Source organism: Rutilus rutilus (assembly GCF_951802725.1).
Source record: "Rutilus rutilus genome assembly, chromosome: 10".
NCBI lineage: Eukaryota > Metazoa > Chordata > Actinopteri > Cypriniformes > Leuciscidae > Rutilus > Rutilus rutilus.
This window is the reverse complement of record NC_140215.1, coordinates 27,973,326-27,998,758: the sequence shown is the minus strand read 5'-3', so window position 1 is coordinate 27,998,758 and position 25,433 is coordinate 27,973,326. Positions and strand designations below refer to the sequence as shown.

The following is a 25,433-nucleotide window of genomic DNA, read 5'->3' as shown; positions in this document are numbered from 1 at the left end:
TAGATGAGCCAGTGTACAGACAGGATTCAGGTGTGTAGGAGGTTAAGTTGAACTGACTTACACAGGCTGTTATTGTGTGTCTGTCAACGTGAGAGATCATCTTCACCTGGGCAGATCATGCACAAATAGTAAGAAAACATATCACAAGAAGTTTAACTTCTCAAACCAGGAAAGATAGGAGCCTAATAATAACCTGTGATGTGGTAAATACTTACATCCTCCTCATGTGATCCAGAGCTGATCTTCTGCCTCAGTTTCCTGTTACAATGACGTAGCATTTGGAGAACAACAGAATGAATCTTAAAACAAACTTTTCCCACAATTTTACTTAATTTGCCCATTAACAATTTAATGTGATGGAATTTACATTTTAAAAATGGATGTTTTGCTAAGGCTAATTTAGCTAGCATTTTATAAATACTAAATATACACAAAATATTTCTCAAAATAACACTTTTGAAATTAATATTTTTGTCATAAAGTTTATTATTTTAAAATTGAATGTTTGGGTCCTGGACAAGAGTTAAATAATCAATATCTAAAAGAATAGGCCCCACATCAATAAACATATATCAGGTGGTATTTATGCATTTACAAAGGGTAAAAATAGATACTATTAACATTGAGTGTTTGCACTGAAATATTGTTAATAAGAAGTGCAAATACTGATAGATTCTATATTCAAACAAAATGTAAATACAAGTGAAGAGCTAGTAAAGGTAAAGTTAATGAAAATAACTTTTGCCGATAAAGCTGGCTATTTCTATTCATTTTAAATAGAAACTCCCTACAAATAAACATTTGAAAAGTAGCAAATCATGTAATAAGTCGGACAAAATTAAAGAAGGAAGCAGTTCATTATTCTATAGCATGGGTAAAGCTGGAACTGCATGTCACTGTTGCTGAAGGTAAGAAATGTTGATTAAAAACTCAATGTCTCTCACCTGTGAATGCAGACGCTGATGCTGATTATCAGAAAGACTATAATAACTCCAGAACATGAGATGATGATGATGATGATGTAGAGCGGCATTTGTTTGAGTGACGCTGGTCTGTTTTCTGACACACAAGAGTCAAACACACATGATATTGGTAAAGCAGCACTTAGATAGTCACTGGTTAAAAACTTATATTTCTTCTATTATAAATGCCCTTTATTTGATTTTGTTTTTTAGAAAACAAATAAAATAAATAAAATCATGGAATAACCTGTTATTGTTAATGTCCATCTTATTGCTGCTGGAAGACAGGTGTAGTTTCCTGCATCAGACGCTTGTATTTGATGTATTTTTAATTCTTTTGAAACGGCTGGGTTGATGTGAATCCTGTTTGAGTTGAAGTTTCTCATAGTTCTGTTATTGATCGAGTCATACATAAAAATAACAGAGCTGTTCATTCTCCATGAGAAATCTTCATCAAATGGGGTTTTGTTGCAGTAAAGTGTCACTGTTTCCCCCACAAACACTGTTTTGTTGATGTGCTGTCGAAGACTTAGCTCTTGATTTGATGAAAAGTCTGATGAAAAGACAGAAAATTAAACAACTACTAAGGCTTATGATGTATTTGAAAAACGCATCCCTGGGTGATAAACTTGTGAAAAGAATTTCACTGTCATCATGCAGTAGAAAAAAAAAAAAAAAAAAAGGGCAAAAACTCATGAGACACACAACACTGTTCATATGGTAGACTGTTTGTACTGTACTGTTTTTGATTTGATTTGATTTTTCTAAACCGTTTTAAGTATTCTTATTTCTTTTTATTATTTTAATTTCTTCTATGTAAAGCACTTTGAATTGCCATTGTGTATGAAATGTGCTATATAAATAAACTTGCCTTTACTTGCCTTAATCTTTAAAACCTGATTAAAAAACACACATTAGGATACAACTTTTTTCAACAACACCACTAAATTGTAAAATGTTCAATAATAATATTATTTATTCATCAAACTATGTTGGGCTTTATACCATCATGGAAAGGCTATACATCCTATTTATCGGTTTTGAGAAGTAATTAAGAAGAGGAAATAAATCCTGATCTTAAATCAGTACCTGTATAGGTCAGGAGAATAATGATGACACAGAGATCCAGATGAAGAATCCTGGTTTGAAAATTTGCCATAACAGGACACTCAGTTTAAGGGCTGCGAAGGAGTGTAAACTATCTCGCAGTCCGCTCAGTATCTTGAATGCTTGTAGACGTGCTAGAGACTGAACTTGTAAAGGAAGAAGTGAAGATAGAGGGCAATGACTGACATACTTAATTATTAAGAATAGTTTTAGAATTAGAAAATGTTATTAAACATGTAAATCCAAACACAGGTCACCTAAATGCAATGCTCACATATACAGTAATCATATAATGGTAACAATATAATCGGATTAGTTTTGTGCTCTTGTCTTCAGTGACCAGTGAAACCACAGAGCTCATTTTCCACAGCAGAACCGTCACATCCTGTCACTGTCTACCGTGTTTACTTGTCTTATTAAACAGCTCACGCTTGTTCATGTTCTACTTTTCTTTACTTAAACACTAAAAAAATTATTCTTCTTTACAATATATATTTTTCTCTGGCTCTGCTCTATGTTACTCTTGAAACGTATTGCTCTTCTTTTTACCGCAAAAAGCGAAAAAAGTTGAGACGAAGTTTATGCAATGGCCACTTGTCTGAATAGTTGCCAGAGAGCCATGATAATTGTAGAAGCAAATGAAAACCCTTTATTTTGTGAATATTTTATGTTACTAAGCTCTGTTTAGTCTGTTTAATCAAAACTTTTCAACTTAATTGTGAGCATGTTACTGATGTGACATAAGTTTAATCACTACATCTTTATTGTTTGGTTTGCTGTCAGTTTATGAAGTAACATTATTCAAAATGAACAAGCATAATTTTTTCAACATTGGGAAATCCAAATATTTAACCAATACAAAAAATTAATTACGTGTCTTTAAATTAATTCTGATGGAATATTGAATAAGGTTAGATAAACTCCTGTTGTTTTATAGATAAATATAAATGTCTGTGCCATGTAGCCCATTTTGCCTTAATTTAAGAAAAGAATAAGAAGTAGAGTCTTGTGGCTAAAATATTGCGGTATGTAAATGTATAACATTAACTTGTTTTCTAAAGTGCAGCAGTCATGTTTCTCTATAACAGTAAAGCAGGAAGCATATTTGTGTGGTCGGAATAACTAACCACACACAAAGCTGATGCTTAAAATGTTTCTCATGACCAAGAACACTTCACATTCATAACAAATAAACAAAAACAGCACACAGTCTGAGGCTCTTCAAACTTTAATCCAATCAATAAGATAATAAAATAATTGATACTACAATCGATGGTTCACATTGCCATATATTTCTTTAGCAAGTAGCTGTGTATGTAGCATGTTGTGCACATTAGTACAGTCCGATGGGTTTTGTAAAGCCATAATGACCAGCTGACTGTACATACTTATTTACATATTTTGACTAACACCATTTTTTGAAGGTTACACTGACTCATGAGGTGAAGAGAAAGGAATAATGTCTTTATTTAGATGTTATATTATCCACAACTATCCAACAGACCAGCATAACACAATGAAATACCAAGTATAAAGGACATTTTCATCAACTGAAAAATCAGTATGGATAACTAATTTCCTCATGAATAATGTGTAACAGATATGACAACTTTACACCTGAGGCTAAATTATTATGAACCACTAATAAATACCACTTCCCACATCAACCACAAAGGGGAGGTGTTGCATCTCTCTCTCTTTTTTTTTTTTTTTTTTTTTTTTACAGACTACAATAAACATAAGTGTCTGCATGAAGATATGAGATAATCAATCAAGTGTTCTGCTGTTGACTAGTTTCATTATAAAGTCAGGAAGGAAGGACCATTCACCTTAAAACACTGAACAACTTTTAGGCCTGGCATTTTTCTCCACTACTAACCCCTTATGTTAATTTTATATTATATATATTTTTTTATTTCTTGCCACAGTTGTCTTTAACTTGCACACTGGGGGTTTACAGAAATGTCATTTTTTTGCTTTAAATGGAACTGCTGTCAGGTTTCTGCTTGAATTCATGGACTCTTAGTTTGCGTTTCCTGTTTTAATGTTAGATTGCCATCTTTGTTTTTGTTAAAGTTAAACGTCTGATATTAAGATCTACCTCTCCCTGCTCTATCTTCCTTTACCCGCACATACTGTAACAGAATACTGGACCAAGAGAAGATAAATGGATCTGCCAGCAATTTGCTTCCTCCTCCTCACCCAAGGACCACACCAGTGAGTGTGAAGCATCTTTAGTAAGTGTGCAGAAACAGAAAAACAGCCTTCATGACATTTACTGTATAAGACTGATCAGCTGTGTAGGACATCTGGCTTTCGCTTCTGGCAGGATTCTCTTTGATGGGACGTAAACTGTCTTACATTGACAGACAGGAAAGTTTTCACTTGTCCTTTTACAGAGACTGTGACTTAAGTCTAATTACAAACAAAGTCCAATTAACATTTTTAAAATGTATGCTGAATAAGACTTTCCTGGTGGGAAATAGCAGGACAGACCACGTGAAATTTCAGTGACTCAAGATGGCATGACATGGATACATACATATTCATTAGAAATTAACAACTTTTTTTCCATTCACACACCATCTATTACTGTGTGATTCTGTAAGCTTCAGTAAATCGGAGAAAAAGGAGTTTTCCCAATGTGTCTAGCGACACAGTACTCTTTCCTGTTATCTCAGGGAACCGAGGTTCTTTTCACTTGGCAACATCCTGATTATAATGATAAATTATAGTATAGTCAAACATATCAAAGTTTAAAATTCATGTTCCTCTGAAAATGAAAAGGACATTTATATGCTTAATATTTTAAGCAAATAAGCAAATAGCATTTAAGGGACAAAAACACATGCACATACAGATCCTTTGAGACTGTACTGATTCTTGGGACATTCCTGTTCTAACACATGAAAATGACTGACAAACATCTTCCTGTATTGAGATGCATAAACTGGTGTCTTGAGCAGGAAAGATCATGTATGAAGACTGTAGACCTGATGAAAACAAAGAGAAAAACAAATCAAACACAAAAAACATTTCAGGTCTGCTGTGCAATTCAGAAATTATCATATAATTGATAATAAAAATGTAGACTATTAACTACTTGTTAGTAAGTAATTTTAAACTTGTGTTTTACAATTTATGTTTTGCAGCAGTTGGGAGGCCATAAATAGATTAGCCAGTGTACAGACAGGATTGAGGTGTGTAGGAGGTCAAGTTGAACTGACTTACACAGGCTGTTATTGTGTGTCTGTCAACGTGAGAGATCATCTTCACCTGGGCAGATCATGCACAAATAGTAAGAAAACATATCACAAGAAGTTTAACTTCTCAAACCAGGAAAGATAGGAGCCTAATAATAACCTGTGATGTGGTAAATACTTACATCCTCCTCATGTGATCCAGAGCTGATCTTCTGCCTCAATCTCCTGTTACAATGACGTAGCATTTGGAGAACAACAGAATGAATCTTAAAACAAACTTTTCCCACAATTTTACTTCATTTGCCCATTAACAATTTAACGTGATGGAATTTACATTTTAAAAATGGATGTTTTGCTAAGGCTAATTTAGCTAGCATTTTATAAATACTAAATATACACAAAATATTTCTCAAAATAACACTTTTGAAATTAATATTTTTGTCATAAAGTTTATTATTTTAAAATTGAATGTTTGGGTCCTGGACAAGAGTTAAATAATCAATATCTAAAAGAATAGGCCCCACATCAATAAACATATATCAGGTGGTATTTATGCATTTACAAAGGGTAAAAATAGATACTATTAACATTGAGTGTTTGCACTGAAATATTGTTAATAAGAAGTGCAAATACTGATAGATTCTATATTCAAACAAAATGTAAATACAAGTGAAGAGCTAGTAAAGGTAAAGTTAATGAAAATAACTTTTGCCGATAAAGCTGGCTATTTCTATTCATTTTAAATAGAAACTCCCTACAAATAAACATTTGAAAAGTAGCAAATCATGTAATAAGTCGGACAAAATTAAAGAAGGAAGCAGTTCATAATTCTATAGCATGGGTAAAGCTGTTGAGAAGCTGGAACTGCATGTCACTGTTGCTGAAGGTAAGAAATGTTGATTAAAACTCAATGTCTCTCACCTGTGAATGCAGATGCTGATGCTGATTATCAGAAAGACTATAATAACTCCAGAACATGAGATGATGATGATGATGTAGAGCGGCATTTGTTTGAGTGACGCTGGTCTGTTTTCTGACACACAAGAGTCAAACACATGATATTGGTAAAGCAGCACTTAGATAGTCACTGGTTAAAAACTTATATTTCTTCTATAATAAATGCCCTTTATTTGTTTTTGTTTTTTAGAAAACAAATAAAATAAATAAAATCATGGAATAACCTGTTATTGTTAATGTCCATCTTATTGCTGCTGGATAACAGGTGTAGTTTCCTGCATCAGACGCTTGTATTTGATGTATTTTTAATTCTTTTGAAACGGCTGGGTTGATGTGAATCCTGTTTGAGCTGAAGTTTCTCATAGTTATGTTATTGGTCGAGTCATAACTAAAAATAACAGAGCTGTTCATTCTCCATGAGAAATCTTCATCAAATGGGGTTTTGTTGCAGTAAAGTGTCACTGTTTCCCCCACAAACACTGTTTTGTTGATGTGCTGCCGAATGCTTCGCTCTTGATTTGATTTGGAATAATCTGATGAAAAGACAGAAAATTAAACAACTACTAAGGCTTATGATGTATTTGAAAAACACATCCCTGGGTGATAAACTTGTGAAAAGAATTTCACTGTCATCATGCAGTAGAAAAAAAAAAAAAAAAAAAAAAAGGCCAAAAACTCATGAGACACACAACACTGTTCATATGGTGCTTAATCTTTAAAACCTGATTAAAAAACACACAATGTGATACAACTTTTTTCAACAACACCACTAAATTGTAAAATGTTCAATAATAATATTATTTAGTCATCAAACTATGTTGGGCTTTATACCATCATGGAAAGGCTATACATCCTATTTATCGGTTTGAGAAGTAAGTAGAAGAGGAAATAAATCTTGATCTTAAATCAGTACCTGTGTAAGTCAGGAGAATAATGATGACACAGAGATCCAGATGAAGAATCCTGGTTTGAAAATTTGCCATAACAGGACACTCAGTTTTAGGGCTGCGAAGGAGTGTAAACTATCTCACAGTCCGCTCAGTATCTTGAAGGCTTAGTTCCTAGTTCAGTTTCTAGTTCGTGCTAGAAACTGAACTTGTAAAGGAAGAAGTGAAGATAGAGGGCAATGACGGACATACCTAATTATTAAGATATAGTTTTAGAATTAGAATATGTTATTAAACATGTAAATCCAAACACAAGCCACCTAAATGCAATGCTCACATATACAGTAATCATATAATGGTAACAATATAATCGGATTAGTTTTGTGCTCTTGTCTTCAGTGACCAGTGAAACCACAGAGCTCGTTTTCCACAGCAGAACCGTCACATCCTGTCACTGTCTACCGTGTTTACTTGTCTTATTAACCAGCTCACGCTTGTTCATGTTCTACTTTGTTAAACACTAAAAAAATATTCTTCTTTACTATGTTATATTTTTCTCTGGCTCTGCTCTATGTTACTCTTGAAACTGAGTATTGCTCTTCTATTTACCGCAAAAAGCTCTGCAGATTTTATTAAAGCTTTGCTCAATAGACATCTAACATGTCTTTACCCTTGTCAACCAAATTTACAGCCTAATCAAGACTGGTCAAAACTTTTTTTTAAGTTAGTTACATAAAACCGGTTGGTCTAATCTGAATCTGAAAAATGACTGATAACTCCTTGATAAACTAGTTTATCAGACTAGTTCTAACAAAAAAGACTCCGAATAAAATAGAATCCATTTTGTGAAAGGATTTTACAGACAAAAATAAAAGTAGATGCTCGACAAGCTCCGTCTCAGAGTTCTTTGGCGTAGGCCCCGTCCTCCGTCCGGGTCTGAAAGTTAGCTTGTAGGTTCTGCCTGATGATAGAGACAGGGGCGGAGCCTACCCCCTGACAAGTGGACGGGAGCCATTCTGGTGGTGGTGGGGAGGATGGGGGAAAACTTTGCTACGACACCTGCGGGCAACAAAATGGGACGGTAAGATCAGTCTTTTATTTTTGATGTCAAGCTGTGATTGGTAGCGTGGAATTATGAATTAATGACGTGGCAGTGAAGTCTTTCTGGTAGAACTTTATTGTTTGGTTTGCTGTCAGTTTATGAAGTAACATTATTCAAAATGAACAAGCATAATTTTTTCAACATTGGGAAATCCAAATATTTAACCAATACAAAAAAATGAATTATGTGTAAAAATACATTCTGATAATTGAATAAGGTTAGATAAACTCCTGTTGTTTTATAGATAAATATAAATGTCTATGTAGCCATGTAGCCCATTTTGCCTTAATTTAAAAAAAAAAAGAAGAAGTAGAGTCTTGTGGCTAAAATATTGCAGTATGTAAATGTATAACATTAGCTTGATTTCTGTAGAGCAGCATGTTTCTCTATAACAGTAAAGCAGGAAGCATGTTTGTGTGGTCGGAATAACTAACCATTCAAAGCTGATGCTTAAAATATTTCTCATGACCAAGAACACTTCACATGCATAGCAATAAACAAAAACAGCACACAGTCTGAGGCTCTTCAAACTTTAATCCAATCAATAAGATAATAAAATAATTGATACTACAATGTTGTGCACATTAGTACAGTCCGTTTGGTTTTGTAAAGCCATAATGACCAGCTGACTGTACATATTTATTTACATATTTTGACTAACACCATTTTTTGAAGGTTACACTGACTCATGAGGTGAAGAGAAAGGAATAATGTCTTTATTTAGATGTTATCCATATCCATATCCAACAGACCAGCATAACACAATGAGAGACCACATATCAAGGACATTTTCATCAACTGAAAAATCAGTATGGATAACTAATTTCCTCATGAATAATGTGTAACGGATGACAACTTTACACCTGAGCTCCTGGTATTACTGAGGCTCATAATTAACCACTAATAAATACCACTTCCCACATCAACCACAAAGGGGGAGGTGTTGCATCTCTGTGAGACCATCACCATTTCACATTCTCAATCTCTGCTGACTTTTGCACAGACTACAATAAACATGAGTGTCTGCATTGTAACAACTGAGACAAATCAGACACAATTATTTGTTATATTTAACAAAATATAAATATAACCTCACCTGTACCATGTTTGGACCGAAATGATTGTGTATATGATATGTCGATAGCTGTGTAACATATTAGTATTACAAGAATCTTTCATAGTTTTTTCTTCAGCAGCCAATGCAGCTGCACATGCAAATGAGCACGTTTGAAACAAAGATCCATAAATCGCCAACAGAGGAATTTCCCTCTGACCCGGAGAGGTGGGACTTTTCGCAGGCTTTATTAGAGACAAATTCACAGTGACCCCTCTCTTCTTCTTCTGGCTTCTACTGCTGCTTCTTCAGGATGATGTCTGTGGGAACCCCCACCGGGGCCCATGGGCGTCATGACCTGCTATGCCTTCACTCTCCCAACAGAGTCAGACTGTAATTTCTTTATTCCAACTCAGAAGAAAACTGCAACTTTACCATCCACTCTTCCGACTTCCTCCCTTTTCCTGGTTGCTCTGCATGGCCTCTACCGACCAGCACTCCAGCCATGTGCTCGTAGAGAGAGAGAAAACCTTGAAAGAGAACAGAGTCAAACAAACCATTCAAGTTCATCACCATTTCTTCCTTCAACGCAGAAGAAATCGTTTGAAACTCATGGAACCATCAAAATCCTTCAGGAACTTCACGAAACTCTTTCACTGCAAAGGCCATGCAAGTATACATTTAATGAGGTGCTCTGAAAATAATAAGCTGATGGTTATTTTCATAGTTATAGCTTCATTCCCTGTTTACGGTTTCATCTTCCATCCATCCATCCTTCCATCAAAGTCACTTTCAATTTTACCCATGTATGTGTGATTGTGTGAATGTGTATATGTTTAGATTAGTTATGTTTGTGATTTAGTTGATACAATACGTATTTGGTTCTGATTATCTGCCCTGCAAACAAGGTCTATTTAATAAATTCGAGATTTTGACTAAATGTTCTTTGTAGTACTGTACAGTAAGAAAGATATTTCCCAACCCCGGAAATTAACATTTTTATTAATCAATTAATAACCAATATTGAGGGTTCACAGGATGAACTGATTAATTGGTTGTAATGTTAATGAAGCTACATCAAGTTAATCCGATTAACTGATCCAAACATTCATAATTATTCATAACAAGTTATGAACAATTATTAATATTTTCCTCATGAACTAATTTGCTACAGCATGAAGATACGAGATAATCAAGCAAGCATTCTGTTGTTGATTAGTTTCAATATAAAGTCAGCAAGGAAGGACCATGTGCCTTAATACACTGAACAACTTTTAGGCCAGGCATTTTTCTCCAATACTATGATAGTTTTATATTATATATTTTTTATTTCTTGCCACAGTTGTCTTTAACTTGCACACTGGGGGTTTACAGAAATGTCATTTTTTAGCTTTAAATGACACTGCTGTCAGGTTTCTGCTTGAATTCATGGACTCTTAGTTTGCATTTCCTGTTTTCATGTTAGATTGCCATCTTTGTTTTTGTTAAAGTTAAACATCTGATATTAAGATCTACCTCTCCCTGCTATAAATGAATCTGCCAGCCGTTTGCCTCCTTCTCCTCACCAAGGATGATCGCCCCCCTCAAGGACCACACCAGTGAGTGGACCTTGCCAACCAAACACACCAAACACTACTACACTACTTGAGCCAGAGCTGCTGCCTGAAGCCATTTTCATCCTGGAGCCCAAATCAGTCACAGAGCTTGACCAGAAGCGAGAGCCAGCACCAATGTCCATCGTTTTAGTGGAGATAGATGGCATGGGGGGAGTGGAGCCCCACCCGTATTCCAGCCATGGAGGAGTGTTTGATTCCATATATGAATAGATGACGACATTGACTATGCCAGTTCACAATTTCTCCAATCGCCGCTGGTCCCGTCCAGCTCCCTGTCTCCTTCATTGCTGTTGGTCCTGCCTAGCCTCCCTCTTCCTGCAGCTCCTTCCAGTTCCTCACCTTCATCTCTGCTGGCTCCCATCAGCTCCTTTGCTCCGCCTATGGTGGCTCCGCTAACCTCTTCAGTTCCGCCTCTTCCGGCTCCCTTCAGCTCCTCTGTCCCACGAGCTGCCAGCTCCGCATTGGCCCTCCAGACCTGCAGTGTCACCCTGTGTCTTCGGCCCCTCGACTCTTCTCCCTCCATCGGTTCTGTGACGGACTTTCGTCATGGCTAGGATTTGGTTCGGTGCCTGGCTCCTCCCTCCATCGCTTCTGCTATGAGTCTTCCTCTGTGTCCTTATCTTGGTTGCTCTGTGGCTCCTCCGTAGACTCTTACTCACATTCCTCCATGGACTCTTCCTCCTGCATCTCCTACAATTTACCTTTTTCTGTTTCCCCCACCCTCTTTCACTACTGTGTTATTAAAGTTATATGGATCTACCCTCTCCCCGCTCCATCTTCTTTCGCCTGCAACTATAGGACCTTATGGAATTTAAGACATTATTAAAGCAATATTTTTCTGTAAAGCAAAAAAGTTATGTGGGTTGTGAAAAACACACAAATATCCCACTACCTTTGTTGCTCTTGATCCTGATATGTTTTATTATACCTTATCAAATTGTATTTATTCATTGAAAAGTTGCCATGTCCAATATGCTACAATGATGTGGTCAAAAGTGAATGTTGAGGAGAACAGTATATGTAAAGGACATTTGGTCGATTGATTGGTTATATGCCTTAATTATTTTGTGAATTTGTTTCTAAATGAATGCTTATAGCCAAAGCAAATTATTTTAAAGGATGCTCAAATCAAATTCATATCAAATGTGTCCACAGTGTAACAGATTAATGATTAAAGATCTGAAGCATCTTTAGTAAGTGTGCAGAAACAGAAAAACAGCCTTCATGACATGTACTGTATGAAACTGATCAGCTGTGTAGGACATCTGACTTTCGCTTCTGACAGGATTCTCTTTGATGGGAGGGAAACTGCCTCACATTGACAGACAGGAAAGTTTTCACTTGTTTTTTTTACAGAGACTATCTTAGAAGAAGATAAAGGGATCATACAGGAAGAAAAACAATGGCGTCATCCCCACTGACCTTGTTTCTGAATATCTGGCTAGATGGTGTTAAATGTGTAGTACATGAGATTGAATAGTAGATGCATCTGTGACAGGATATTTATTCATGAAGTGAATTTATGCAGATGCTGTTAAAACAGTGATGAAAAGTAGCTGTGGAGAAAGCAATTATGTGCTGTTCTGATTACCAGGCACTCTTGGCTGAAAGACATTATGAGAAAGGACAAAGTCTGGGTTAAGTAAGCCACTATTTGCTCTGCATGACTGGCAAGTCTTACAAATAAATCTATGCAGCTCAGTGAACGCCCTTACTTGTGTATATGTTTCATGTGTTTAGAAACTCATGATCAAATTAGCATACAGTACACACAACACACCAAACCCTTACCTTTTGATATGACAAGGCTCTTTGTTCTTTAAAAAAAAGAAAAGGGTCCCTGTGTGGAATAAACATGGATATCATTTCAATTTGATCAGTCATTTGGCAAAACCACATCTCATCAAAATTCTGCATTTAAGTAAGGCTAACCACAAGAGAGACTTGTTGCTATGAGAAGCAGCTAATGCATTGTTAGGTTGAAGTGATAGTTCACACAAAATTTTTATTTTGATGATTTATTTGATTGTATGTTGTCAGTGGAATACAAAAGTAGAATTTATTAAGAATGTTAATGGTGCGTAAACACAATAAAAGTAGTGCATAACCAGCTAACAAAAATATGTTCTAAGAATGTTTTGCTAACCATCAAACCATTTTGTTTTCAAAATGTTTCAAAAACATTTTTTTCTTGGTTATACTGTATGATCATTAAGGAGACTTTCCATTTTATGATTATGCAAACATTATGGGAATGTTACTTTTGAATGTTCTCTGAATGTTCTGAAACAAGCAGCAACATTTAGATGAAAACGTCCAACTAAAACGTTTCAGAAAAAAAAACATCTTTAATGAACGATGTATAAATAATGTGTTTTTTTCACTAACATTTTGAGAACATTATTAAAGATCAGATAACTTTGAATTAACATATTCTATTAACTTGAAGAATGTGTGTTAATAACTTTAACCTTGCCAGAACATAAAGTTCTGAGTGTTCCCAGTTCGCTGTATGACTTGTGCACTATATTTCAAGTGTTCTGAAGCCACATTACAGATATGAAAGGTCACATCCATGTGAGATCCCATTAAAAACTGCGTATATCCAAACATTATGATTCCAGTTCCACAAAAGAAAGAAAGTCATAAGTTATGGAACGACATGAAGGTGAGCGGGCGAGGGATCTAGAAGATTATTCATGGGGTGGCAGGAGGACTATGAGGGGTGGCAACAAAAAAGCAAGCGTTCATAGTTCTTGTTGATTTAGGGCCTGACAAAACATTCATATCCATAAATATGTAAAACAGTTCAGAAGGACTACAAAATAATCATCTTCTGTTTCTATAAAGAATCAGTATCAAAGGCACCAAACATTGTCTATTAAATATCAACAGTTTCCGAGGCCTGGTTTCACAGACAGGGCTTAGATTAAGCCAGGATTACTAGGCCTTAGTTCAATTAGGACATTGCTTTCAGTTAAAACAGCTCAAACATGCATTTTAGTCTGGGACTAGGTTTAAGCCTTGGAAGTTGTTTTATTAATATGTTTGTGTACATGTTTTCTCAGTGGGTAGCTCTCAGAGTCATCAGAGTGGGTCGTCTCAGAGCAAGAAGGTCCCCGGTTCGAGCCAGAAGTCCCTTCTGTGAGGACTGGTTTCCCATACACAGTCCATAGACATGCAGGTTAGGTGGATTGGACATGCCAAATTGGCCGTGTGTGTGCCATTTAATGGGGAGGGTTGGGAAAAGACCTGGAAACCTACCCCATTAAAACATTGCCAAGATGGACAGTTTCTTGCGTATAAATCTTTAAGCTTTCATATAATGGCAATGACAATTTTATTTGTATAGCACCATTAAATACAACCCAAAAATAAAATAATAATAAAATATGATGCAAGAGTGCTTCAACATTGTATGCCTTATCAAACAAATAGGTTTTTAACTTGGATTTAAAAACAGATACGGAGGGAGCTTATCTGAAAGAAATGGGCATATCCAATGCAATATGCAATGTTTGCATATTGAATGACACCACAATCACAGGCACTCCTGTCCGGTCAAGATTAAATGTCTTAATTAGTGATTAAGGACCAATGAGTATGCTGAAAAATCTCATCTCATCATGACACGCAGCTGCTGAAAAACTGTCCAAGAATCACTGCTTATACATTTCATAGGTTCAGACTGGGATACCAAATTGACAGAGTGGCAATGCTTTATCTATAGGATGGCATGCAGTGGCTCCCTGCATCACGGTAGATCGGCCCCTTAAGGTGAGTAAAGCGTGCATGTATAAACAGATGGTTTTGTCTGTAAATTACAACTTTTTCTTGAAATGCTGCAGAGATGGTTTCAGCTTTGTAAGAAGCGTTGTTATTAAATGAATTGAACAAAACAGTCCATAGATGTGTTATTGATGATCTTTAAGATTTTAATTAGGTGACAAAAACACTGGATGAGGGTCTCCATTATGTACGACTGCCTCAACTTTAATAAAAAAATTTTGCTGAGAGCTGAAATCTACCTTCATTTTTATTTGTTTTCTAACACATCACGTTTCATATATTTTATCTTAAAAGCTTCACTGTTCCTTTTTAAACATGTAGGACTTCAACTTTTAATAAAACTTGTGGTAGGCTAACAAGTGGTAACAGTGGTGTGGTGGTGGAAAGTGTTGCAACAACTGCATAATTCTCACACTATTATTGAAATGGTTTATGCATTGTATGGTTTTCTTGCATTGTTTAAATCATAATTTAATAATGATGGTTAAATTAATAAAAAATTAAATTAATAATAATGTTTTTATTTAAATTTTATTTTTGTATGATTTTCTATATTTTAAAGAATAAAATCTACACCTAAAGGCAAAGTAGCAAATATTAATGACAAACACAATGGGACCTTAATTTAATAATAATCATAAAAAAAAATATTAGTTTTATTAGGCAGTATACAAAGGGGAGCATAATAAGGAAATTAAAATCTCAGCCGTAAATTAAAGGTATTGCGGAGGATTTTCTTTTTCTGGGTGGATCATCAAGACTATTGGTCCTCCTAGTTGTCAATCATTCTGGTGATATGTTTACGTAAGGCCGTACGTCGTACGTGCTCGTCCCTAGGTAGTTTTCGCTTTCTGCGCATGCGCACTTTCGGGTGTATGTGTGTGGTGAGCTGTAACGGTTTCAGCCTTCATTGAAGCTTGCCCGTTCTCACCGGGTTTTTTCAAAATGTCTGAGGGTCGCAAGAGAAAAAGTGTCTACGAATTGTATGACAAGAAGAGAAAGCCAAAGGCCTCTGAAGAAAGAAACAAGACCAGAGTGTTTTTGGGAGAATATTTCACACGCTGGCGTGCACTAAAAGCACAGGTTGTGCTTCCCACTGATGCCTCAGTCGCGAAGTTTCTACTTGACAGAAAGTAGGCTTGTATGAGCCATGCCAACAGCAACTTGTAAACAGAGCGTGCACAAGGAGAACTAGGCTCGTGCATGCTCTCTCGTGCACACGTTTAATAGGCGTTCCCTCTCGGGAGCAGGTAGAGTGTTGCGCATGTGCCTTTTTTCAAAAAGTGGAGAGGGCGGTTCTTTTCTAAAATTCGGGGAAATCCTCTGCTATACCTTTAATGCTCAGCATTCAAAATGAAACCAACAGCGATGGAATGGCCTATTTGCATATTGAATTATGATTTGCGATTGCTTTTTCTTTGTTCCATTTATTTTCATATTCTACTAATTTGTAATTGTAATTGTTTTTATCCTTTTTATTTATTTATCTTTCACACTGGACGCAGAAGCTGTCTTTATTTCTCCAACTTTTCTAACTATCATTTGACCTAAAACAACATTCCATTGCTTTGCTTCCTCGATAGTCTTCTTGCAATTCCAATAATTAATTTGCATGTAAAATGGACTAATATAAAACGGTAAGTTACTCTTCGACGCAAAGCTCCAGTTTGAGTCGGTCTCCCTCCGAGGAGTGTGTGCATTTGAGTGTGTGCTCTTTATCTGGATCTGCTCCACGGCTTTCCACGGGCCACGTCACGTCACGGAGGGGGAGAAACAGATTCCTGAGCTCTGCTCGAGTTTCCTGCGATCACATCCTCAGATCCACATCTACAGCGGACCAGACGCCGCGCTTTCCCCTCTACAACACACTAAACCGGCTTTTCTTACAAACATGGTGAGAAACCTGAACACTTTACAACCCTTTACACCGTTTAAACAACTTGTGTTGTATTGCTTTGAACGCTTTCTCTGTTTGTAATGTATTTTCCTCCGTTCTCTCTCTTTTCTCCGCCCGTTACAGATGTTTCGATGTTTACCCGTGTTTTTCCTTCTGGCTGTGGTGTGCTGTCATGCCGAGGTAAGTTGTATGAATCCCGCATTCATTAAGGAGAAGAGCTCGTCTTTTGGGAGAAAAAAAAATGTTTATGGGGAAACCGGATTACAGTGTCTCTGAAATCCAACTTGCACCTAATTAACTATCGAAAAAGAAAAACTATAGGCTAGTCCAGTCAACTACCATTAGAACAAAACAAGGCGGTAGGCTTGAAGCTGAATTCAGTATTTATTTTAATTTTTTTTGCTAATTGAAAAAGGTTTTACACATACAGTAATGGACAACATGTTTAATAATGTTTACTTGCCCTCTAGACATCAACTTTTATGGTTTTTTTTTTTTTTTTTTTTTGGTATTCTGCATGGAGTGGGTCGCAACCTCATGGGCGGTGTCATATTGACATCACCAGTTGTGCATTTGACTAATAATATTACTACTACCACCAGTGCTGGGAATATTACTTACAAATTCGGTTACTGATTCCAAATTACATGACACAAATTTTAGTTAGGGTAAACCATTACATTACACATTTAAGGTAATCAGATTACTTTTAGATTACTTTTGACCTAAATTGTTTATCACATTTATCTGAATAGGATAATCTTGTACCATATTGATATAAAAGGCAAAGAGAAAGAAAATATAATCCATTATTTACTGTTATCCATCATTGATTTAGCAATGAATTATCAATTACCAATGAATTATGAATAATTTACCACTCTTGTGAGAATAACATGTAATCAATAAAAAAAGGAATTTCTTGTCTGATTACGAGTATTTTAAGACGTAATGTAATGTTATATAATCTAATTACAAGTGCTTAATTTTTGGAAATCTAAATATGTAATCCAGATTACATGCAATCAGTTACTCTACCCAGCACTGACTACTAAGAAATGTTTATTATTTTAAGAACCCATAAGAACCAGTTCCTTTCACCATGTCTCATGGCTTTTATTTATGTATTTTATTATTATTTCTTTGTTAAATATATTCATCAAATCTAACCTAAAATACATGACATTTGATCAGATTTAGCTCCATGCAGATGCTATTTAAAATGTATACCATTCAATGACTAAATAATTTGTAAAGTGCATTTATCAAGGAGTTGTTTATAAAGAATATTGGACCAGCTGAGATGTCAAGATGCATCTGTCACAAAACACACATTTACATCACCTGGTTCGTGTTTGTGTAGTTAATGAACTCTGTGTGTGGTGAGAGAGGTTGGTGGTCTTTACTTTGGGAATTGAGCTGTAAACAGACAGCTGTTAAAACCAATCAGATAATAACATGTTAGGTGGTGTTTGGCCAGTGAGTTTACACTGATTTCAGTGCTCAAATGCAGCTGCTGACGGGGGCCATATGTTGTCTTTGTTAGTGTTGTGTTAATTGTGTTCTTATGCTCTGTAGTGTAATAACAACCTGCCAGGTGAGCTGCATTTAAGCCACACAACAAAAGGAAACTCAACACACGCGAATGCAAACATTCTTGCACTATATTTAAATTTATATGCACTGTGAAAAGTATTTATTTTTCTTGAAATCCAATAGAATGCCTTATTTATTTTACTTCTTGTGTATTGAAACAAACAACACACATTTTGGTGAAAGTTGTCCCCTGTGTCAATGACACATGCATCAAGAATGCACTTCCTTGTAATACATCTGCCATTTCTCAAACAAGCACATATATACAGTGTGCTGAAAACAAAGTGGCTTTAGTTTTTAAAATGTATTGCGTGAAATCACGTTCCATTATTTTTTCATTTGAATTGAGATTACATTTGTAGTTAGAGCATGCTATTGTATGCCAGAATGATGTTTAAGTAATTTCATGCTGACAGGTTTGATAAGACAACACTTAAGCTAAAAGAACAGCAGCTCATAATGGGTGTCATGCAACCCGCATGATTCTTCCCTCCGCTGTTCACGCAGTTCATGCTGTGGTTTGTCTCTTTCTTGTATCTTACTCAGTGGGGGCTTTGGATCTGTCAGAGCTTGTGTTCCCTAAAGGCATGATTTGCTACTTACATAGACAAGCTCTTAAATAGTGTCACCCCAAATTAAAACACACTGAATTTCCTACTCCTACAAATACAGTTTGTGCTGGGAGGATTTGTAGTTGGTTGATAGAGCTTTCACATTGTACGTGTAAGTGAATGGATTTGTGTGTGTGTGTGTGTGTGTGTGTGTGTGTGTGTGTGTGTGTGTGTGTGTGTGTGTGTGTGTGTGTGTGTGTGTGTGTGTGTGTGTGTGTGTGTGTGTGTGTGTGTGTGTGTGTGTGTGTGTGTGTGTGTGTGTGTGTGTGTGTGTGTGCATTTATACAGTATTGGAGTCCAAGACAAAGAAAGTGTATCTTCTTCATTGTTTGTGATTATATGTTTTCACATAGACTGATCACAATTCAGAATTTTTTTAATAACAATTGTATTAATTCCAATAACTCCACATGGATTTTTAAAGAAAAACTAGCTCCAAAATAAATCAAACATTTAAGCAAAAAAACACACAAAAAAAAACAAGTATATTAAAATTATAGGCAAATAGGCAAATGTGTAGGCAAATTATTTAATATTCAGAATGAATTACTTATCCTATAAAATATTGTGAATTATGTAATTGAATCAAAAACTTTTTTTTATTTTAATTGGTTTTAAGCAAATACAAAAATTGTTTGAGAGTGTAGAATGACGTCATTCGCAATTTCGGGAGTTCCGAGTTAATTTGTAAAGTATTGCATGGTAGCAGCAGCTTCTCTGATTGGTGATTGGTGAATTTCTGTCCAGGATTATGGGTAGTGTAGTTGTTCACCAGGATTTTTTTTTTCTTTTTTTTTTTCAAATAACTTAAACTTGTGGCATCCACAGAAGTTTATATCACTACGTAACAATCTGTTGTGGCAGGTCCTAATTTAAAGGTTTGCACATTATTACCAAATAATTGTCTATATGGAGGAATATGAATGGGTTTTTACGTTCATCACTACTGTTCCACTCTATTGGAGGTTTTATAATTGGCAGTCAGCAAAAAAAAAAAAAAAATCATTAAAGGGATAATTCACCCACAAAATAAAATTTCTGCCATCATTTACTCACACTCGTCTCATACCATTTCAAGTCTACATGACTTTGATTCTTCTGTGGAAAACAAAATAAGTTATTATGAAGAACACTGATAACACAGCAGTTTTGGCTTCCATTGAGTTTGATTGTACAAAATAAAACACTATGACACCAGAATAAATATAAATATATATATATATATATTTTTTTTAGGTGAACAATACATGCCAATCAACCTTTAAAAAAAGAAAAGAACCCAAAAAGAAGTATCTTTCAGTCTTATCCTCAGTCTCTCTCTGATTCTCTGTCGTTTACTGAATACATTAGTGAACAAAGAAAATACTGAAGAAGAAAACACTGTTCAGAACATGAAACCTTATCACACACATGCACAAACACAAACACATTATCACAAACTGTGGAGAAGAATGAATTTCAGCTCTTCTCAAGGCACTGTTTTCTTTACGCGGCTAAATGCAATAGCAGAGGCAGGATAATGCAGTTACCTAAATCCCTTCCTATAATCAAAAACTGAGCTCTTCGAGTTTTGAGTTGCTTTCTACGTGCGTGTCTCGGTTGCCTTACAGCAGGTGAATCGACTGCGCTTTAAGCCCTGATAAAAATAGAAGTTACAGAGGGAGAAAGAAAATGAGGGAGAAAGAGAGAGTGAGGTATAGGGAAAAAGAGAGGTGTAGTGAAAGAGGACACTGTCAGGGTCACAGTGCCCTCTCTGCTGGAGCTAAAGTGATCTTTACTGAGAGTAATCATCCTCTGTGATTTCAACTATATACTGAAATTATTGTTTTGATCTTTCCCAATACAATGCCTTTTTTATTCAAATGTATATGCACTATTGCTATAATATTGTTCCTAACGCATGTTAGCTGTGCTAGAAAAGCCAGCTGCATCGCTGCCCAGTCATTCAATGAGTTAGTGTTTTTGTATAAAACCCCCTCATATGGAAACTGGTTTCAGACAGGCTTCCAAGGTACCGTAGCGTCATGTCTAATGATCTGGAACACATTCACGCGAGCTGAGGAAATAACCAAGGAGGTCAGAAAGACCCGATGAGAATTGTCCTTTAGCTTTCCCATTCATCTCAATGAAGCTTGCAACCATTGAAATCTATGTAAATGTTATTGCCAAAATGTATATATATTTTTGTCAGAATACACAGCTACCTTTGAGGAATGGCCATCAATGGTGAAACAGGATTTTTGCATCTAACAGCAGGGCTAACTGCTCATTTTGGCAATAACCAAACAATTTTTAATGACAACAATACTTACTTCTCAGTCTAAATGGAATCAGATTAAAACAGTTAAAATTTTTTGATTAGTTACCATTTTTATTATTTCCACCAACCGCCAAAACGCACACAAAGGTCACATCTGCTGTCATCAACCATGAAGGCATCTAAAAGCTGGAATACACTACACAACTTCCCAGACTTTGCCCCCATTTACAATCTGGACAAGTTGATGCCAGTTGCTGAAAGTCAAAGCAGATATGAGTTGACAGAGTTCATAGAAAATCACAGTGTATGATGGGCACAGACTGATTTTTTTAGCTTCGGATTCCATTCAAGGGAATATAAAACATGGGCACATAAATGTATCTTCGTAAAAAAATAAGATAAATACGATCTTCAATTGCTGCACATTCCGATCAGAGAAAAAACATGAAGTGACCAGGTGTAAATGGGGCCCATAGATATTTTGAGCCTGGTTGTGTAATGTATCCCAGCCTTTAGTAGACAGGATGTTAGTCAAACATTGGATTTGGACTCAATGTCTTCATACCTCTATATAATGATACACAGCATTTTTCCTGTCAGCACAGTCAGTATTTATAAGCTTCACTAATGCTTTCAACAATCTCTTGCAATGAGGATTTGGTAGAAGGAATTCTTTCTCCCTCAGGGTAGTGTCCACAAACAGCTGGTCAGTCTTTTATTAAGGGGATATAAACACACTCACAGGATACAGGCGAGAGAGCTAAAAATTCTATTCTGCATTTCTCCTCTTTTCTAGTCTGCTCCCTAATCCAGTCGTCTAATAAACCTGGAATTGTATAACACTGGCTCTTTGAAAAATAGTTTTAGTTCCTCTTTTGTAAGTCACTTTGGATAAAAGTGTCTGCTAAATGCATTAATGCAAATTGAGAGCTTAAATGTCTAAAATGTTCACCTTTTTTATGACTAATCTCATCAGATGTTTAAGGCATGGTCTGTTTTTTTTAATTATTATTTTTTTATTGAAATGTCTGAAATATTAATACTAAATACAAGTTGTGTGCTCTCTTAACACGACAGAAAATGGTGAATTCAGAACATTTTGGTCCATTTTAGCAATCCCTCACAGAATCTGAATGCAACGATTTCCATTTCCACAGAATTGGAAATCCGATTGGTACTAATAAAAGTATAGTGTACATAGTTCCATTTAACACATTTTATGTTATAATATATTCAGTCCAGAAATTACTCCTCAAAATTAGCATAAAAAAAAAAAAAAACCTGTTCACAAAGTGGTTTTTGACTGATAAAAACAGCCGAATGCTAAAAGTACAGACACTAAAGTATTTTGTGTGTAGAACAGGGCTGATGCAAACCTTGTTGTGTTGCTCAGTGTTGCTTTTGAGCTGTATTCAATTTCATACTGTATTTCCTGCTGCATATGAACATAAAAAAACCATTTCATACATATCCACTCTTTTCTGTTTTTATTTAGTTTTTCTCTGTCTCCGTCACTGTTATCTCATGTTTGATAAGCTTTGACTGTTATCTTGATTCCACTCTTTTTCTTTCTTTTCTCTCGTATCTCCTTCATCAGAGTTTGCATTGTTTACCATCTGTTTTCTCGCACTCGTTTCCCTTCGTCATTTCCCTCCCCCATGTCTCTCTATGAATGCGCAGTGTCTTGTCACTGGCTTTGTGCTGGTGTTTTATGGCCTTGTTTTGTATAGCCATCAGAGCTTGAAAGAGCCTTGTAATGAGAGGGAGGAACAGACAATGGGAAGGATGAGGTGATGAGGGAAATTACAAAAGGGATCAAGAAATTTAGTTCTGCTCGTTCTGATACTTGTACACGAGGTGATACAGGGACAAAGAATTTAGCCCACTGTATTTTCTGGGTTATCCACAAACAATTTTTTTGTGGTACTTGTTTGACGCAAAATTACAGGTTTTCAATATGGGATGTGTAAACGACAGCCCTGTGAAAGCCCTGTGTAATTAGGGTCCAGCAGACCTCGACACGTTTCTTAAGGGTGTTCTGTTGTTCAACAACAGCTAGATAGTGTAGATGGAGTGCAACAAAATGCAGGGATCTCACGTTTTTTTAAAGTCACCCCCCCCCCAAATTAAAAAAGCTATATGTGACTACAGCCAAAGATGCTCAACATAAATGTCAGCACGTTTTGAAACGTGATGTGAGCACATTGTGAAACTCACACGAGAAGTGTTGCAGAAGCACAGTGGACTGCGACTTCACTCACGGGTTGCACAGCATGCTTACATTGTAAACAATGTTTACGTTGATGTTGATCGTGAACTCATGAAAGCTGGATGGAAAATGACAGTTTATAGTTATATATATTAGTAAATATATTAAATAGGCTACTAAATTTGTATTTTCCTCACACACACCTATATTTCTCTTCAAAATAAATTGATTTATCCACTGGGGGGAACATCATGTTCACTTTTTAAGTTTTAACTTTGGAGGTCTTATAAGCCGCGCTTCTACTGAAATTACCCAGAACAATTCGTCCTATGAACTTTTTTTTCCCCCAGACCTGTTGCTGTCTGCGTTTCCATTTCGGTCTAAAGTACCATGAAGATTAGGCAAATTAGTCCGGTGACATAGGACTGCGCGCTACTTTCCAGTTCCCGTTGGATTTAATCCTCTGAATTTAAGCTCAATAAAGCCTGAACCTCGTCGTCGGCCCATCTGTCGTATTTTTTATACTCCATTCGAATAGCAAACAACTCTTACTGCACGCACCGCAACAGATTTTTAAAAATGGTGGTTGAAATAAAAGAGTCAAACTGCATGGAGTCAACCAATCAAAATGCTGCGTGAACTCAACCAATCAGCTTGTTCAGCACCCAAATTCCACCCCCGAAAGTTCCTGAACTTTTAAAAAGTTTCTGAGGGGGAAATTTTTACCCGGAACTTCATTTAGTCCAAGGTCCCTGCGGTGGGGTTTAGCTAGAGTATCACTTTAATATTTGAAATGTTTAAAAACTCTGGATAAGCTAGTTATACATGGGTTGAGGATGATGCAGCTTTTATTGGGGCAATCCAGAATCGTAATCTATAAATAAGGCAATGGGTCAAAGCACAGGGCAGATAATCCAAAAGGACAACAGAGCAGAAAAACACAAAACCAGACAAGATCAAAAACCATGACAGGTTTTTGACAACTAGAGAGAGTGCTCAGAAATGTAGTGTGACACTTTCAAGACTTTGCAAATAAAAAGTGAAAACACAGGGCTTATATAGGCGGATCTTAACAAGCTAATGACACACAGATGAACCTAATTAACCAAATCACCAAATCACAACATAATGATTTTTTCAGTTCAGAGATCCAGTAAGCGAATTCATTCAAACAGCGCTAATGTAAAGAACACCAGGCTGATTACATCAGAGATGGCAAAGAGAATAGAGACTCAAGTTGCATTTTTAATGAATTATTTCATTGTTTAGCTTCAAAACACGAGCTCTGTCGTATTCTGTGATCGTTTCTGATGTGAAATGTCGCTATGTGAAATGATGGATGAGGATTGCATTCAAGGTAAAGACAATTGCAGTGACATACAGCTGTCGTACAATAAGCATGTGTGAGTCTGTTATATTGATGCGCAAACATGTGGCCCTGTTTGGTATCGCATCTTGACTTGTCTCAAATGTAAAAAAGCTCTTTGCTGTTGCACTGTACATAATACACTGTGAATTCTGTGCATAAATGTATTAATTATATGGACTCCTTATATAAGCAGATCTATTCTGCCAAGACCAAATACATTAACTTTGCCATATCCATTAACATGCTAATCTATTCAGAGAGTTATACAGTAAATACAGTATGTGCAACAAAATAGGTTAACTTTGTGCAATCAATGACAATGTAGAATACTGCAGACTTGCATTAGACGTCTAGTGGAGGACAAGAGTTTGGTGTTTCAGGGCCTCACAGGACAATACAACGCCTTTGCCTACTTTACCATAATACACAGCTAAAGAGGTGTTAATGATAGCTGAGAAAACACACCAGTACGTATCCATTTCTGATTGAGAATACAACATCCATCTACCCGCAGACAGGTCCTTCACCATATTGTGGTGCCTTGCACGAACAACAAGGCCATTGCGAAGAATGTGGGACTGAAAACAAGCACACTTCCTTCTCCAAACACATGTCAGCCATTAACCCAGCTCTCCTAATCCATGACCCTTTAGAGAGAATCGCAGCAGACAAGCCAGGACGGCTGGAACAGAGCCTAGATTCAGATGGTAGGCGGGAGATAGATTGAGAAAAGTAACTTGGGTGAAAGAGAGAAGTTGGCGGGATCTACCAAAAGCAGAAGACTGGCTGTAATCCTGAGTGACAGCCAAAATGA

The 25,433-nt window shown here is 36.2% G+C and overlaps 2 protein-coding genes and 1 long non-coding RNA gene across 3 annotated transcripts in view; 1 reads left to right on the top strand and 2 right to left on the bottom strand.

Moving 5' to 3' along the window:
- Window positions 1-215: 215 nt before the first annotated feature.
- LOC311298288 lies at window positions 216-1,467 on the bottom strand. Its single transcript, XR_014628930.1, has 3 exons — window positions 1,210-1,467; window positions 945-1,059; window positions 216-258 (listed from the first exon to the last, which is right to left on the bottom strand). It is a non-coding gene; the product is annotated as an uncharacterized lncRNA (long non-coding RNA).
- A 2,523-nt stretch (window positions 1,468-3,990) lies between these two features.
- On the bottom strand, window positions 3,991-8,079 carry LOC311297900 (uncharacterized protein). The gene is made up of 6 exons (XM_084420374.1): window positions 7,143-8,079; window positions 6,454-6,762; window positions 6,194-6,305; window positions 5,455-5,497; window positions 5,301-5,345; window positions 3,991-5,062 (listed from the first exon to the last, which is right to left on the bottom strand). Exons 1-6 carry the CDS (start codon window positions 7,210-7,212, stop codon window positions 5,042-5,044), a joined length of 600 nt encoding a protein of 199 aa, XP_084276500.1. The 5' UTR covers window positions 7,213-8,079; the 3' UTR covers window positions 3,991-5,041.
- A 7,934-nt stretch (window positions 8,080-16,013) lies between these two features.
- Window positions 16,014-25,433, top strand: part of fstl1b (follistatin-like 1b) — a 45,628-nt gene continuing 36,208 nt past the window's right edge. Inside the window, exons 1-2 of the mRNA XM_084421080.1 lie at window positions 16,014-16,571; window positions 16,698-16,754. Coding sequence (XP_084277206.1) covers window positions 16,569-16,571; window positions 16,698-16,754 — 60 coding nt within the window. The 5' untranslated portion in view covers window positions 16,014-16,568. The remainder of the gene's footprint in view (window positions 16,572-16,697; window positions 16,755-25,433) is intronic.

Excerpts from the sequence above, each read along its gene's own strand:
- LOC311297900 (XM_084420374.1), bottom strand. The coding sequence starts at position 7,212 with ATGGCAAATTTTCAAACCAGGATTCTTCATCTGGATCTCTGTGTCATC. Across the intron at positions 6,306-6,453 it reads ATGGACATTAACAATAACAG|AAAACAGACCAGCGTCACTC; the intron begins GTTATTCCATGA and ends CTTGTGTGTCAG. Across the intron at positions 5,346-5,454 it reads CTGGATCACATGAGGAGGAT|GTGAAGATGATCTCTCACGT; the intron begins GTAAGTATTTAC and ends TGATCTGCCCAG.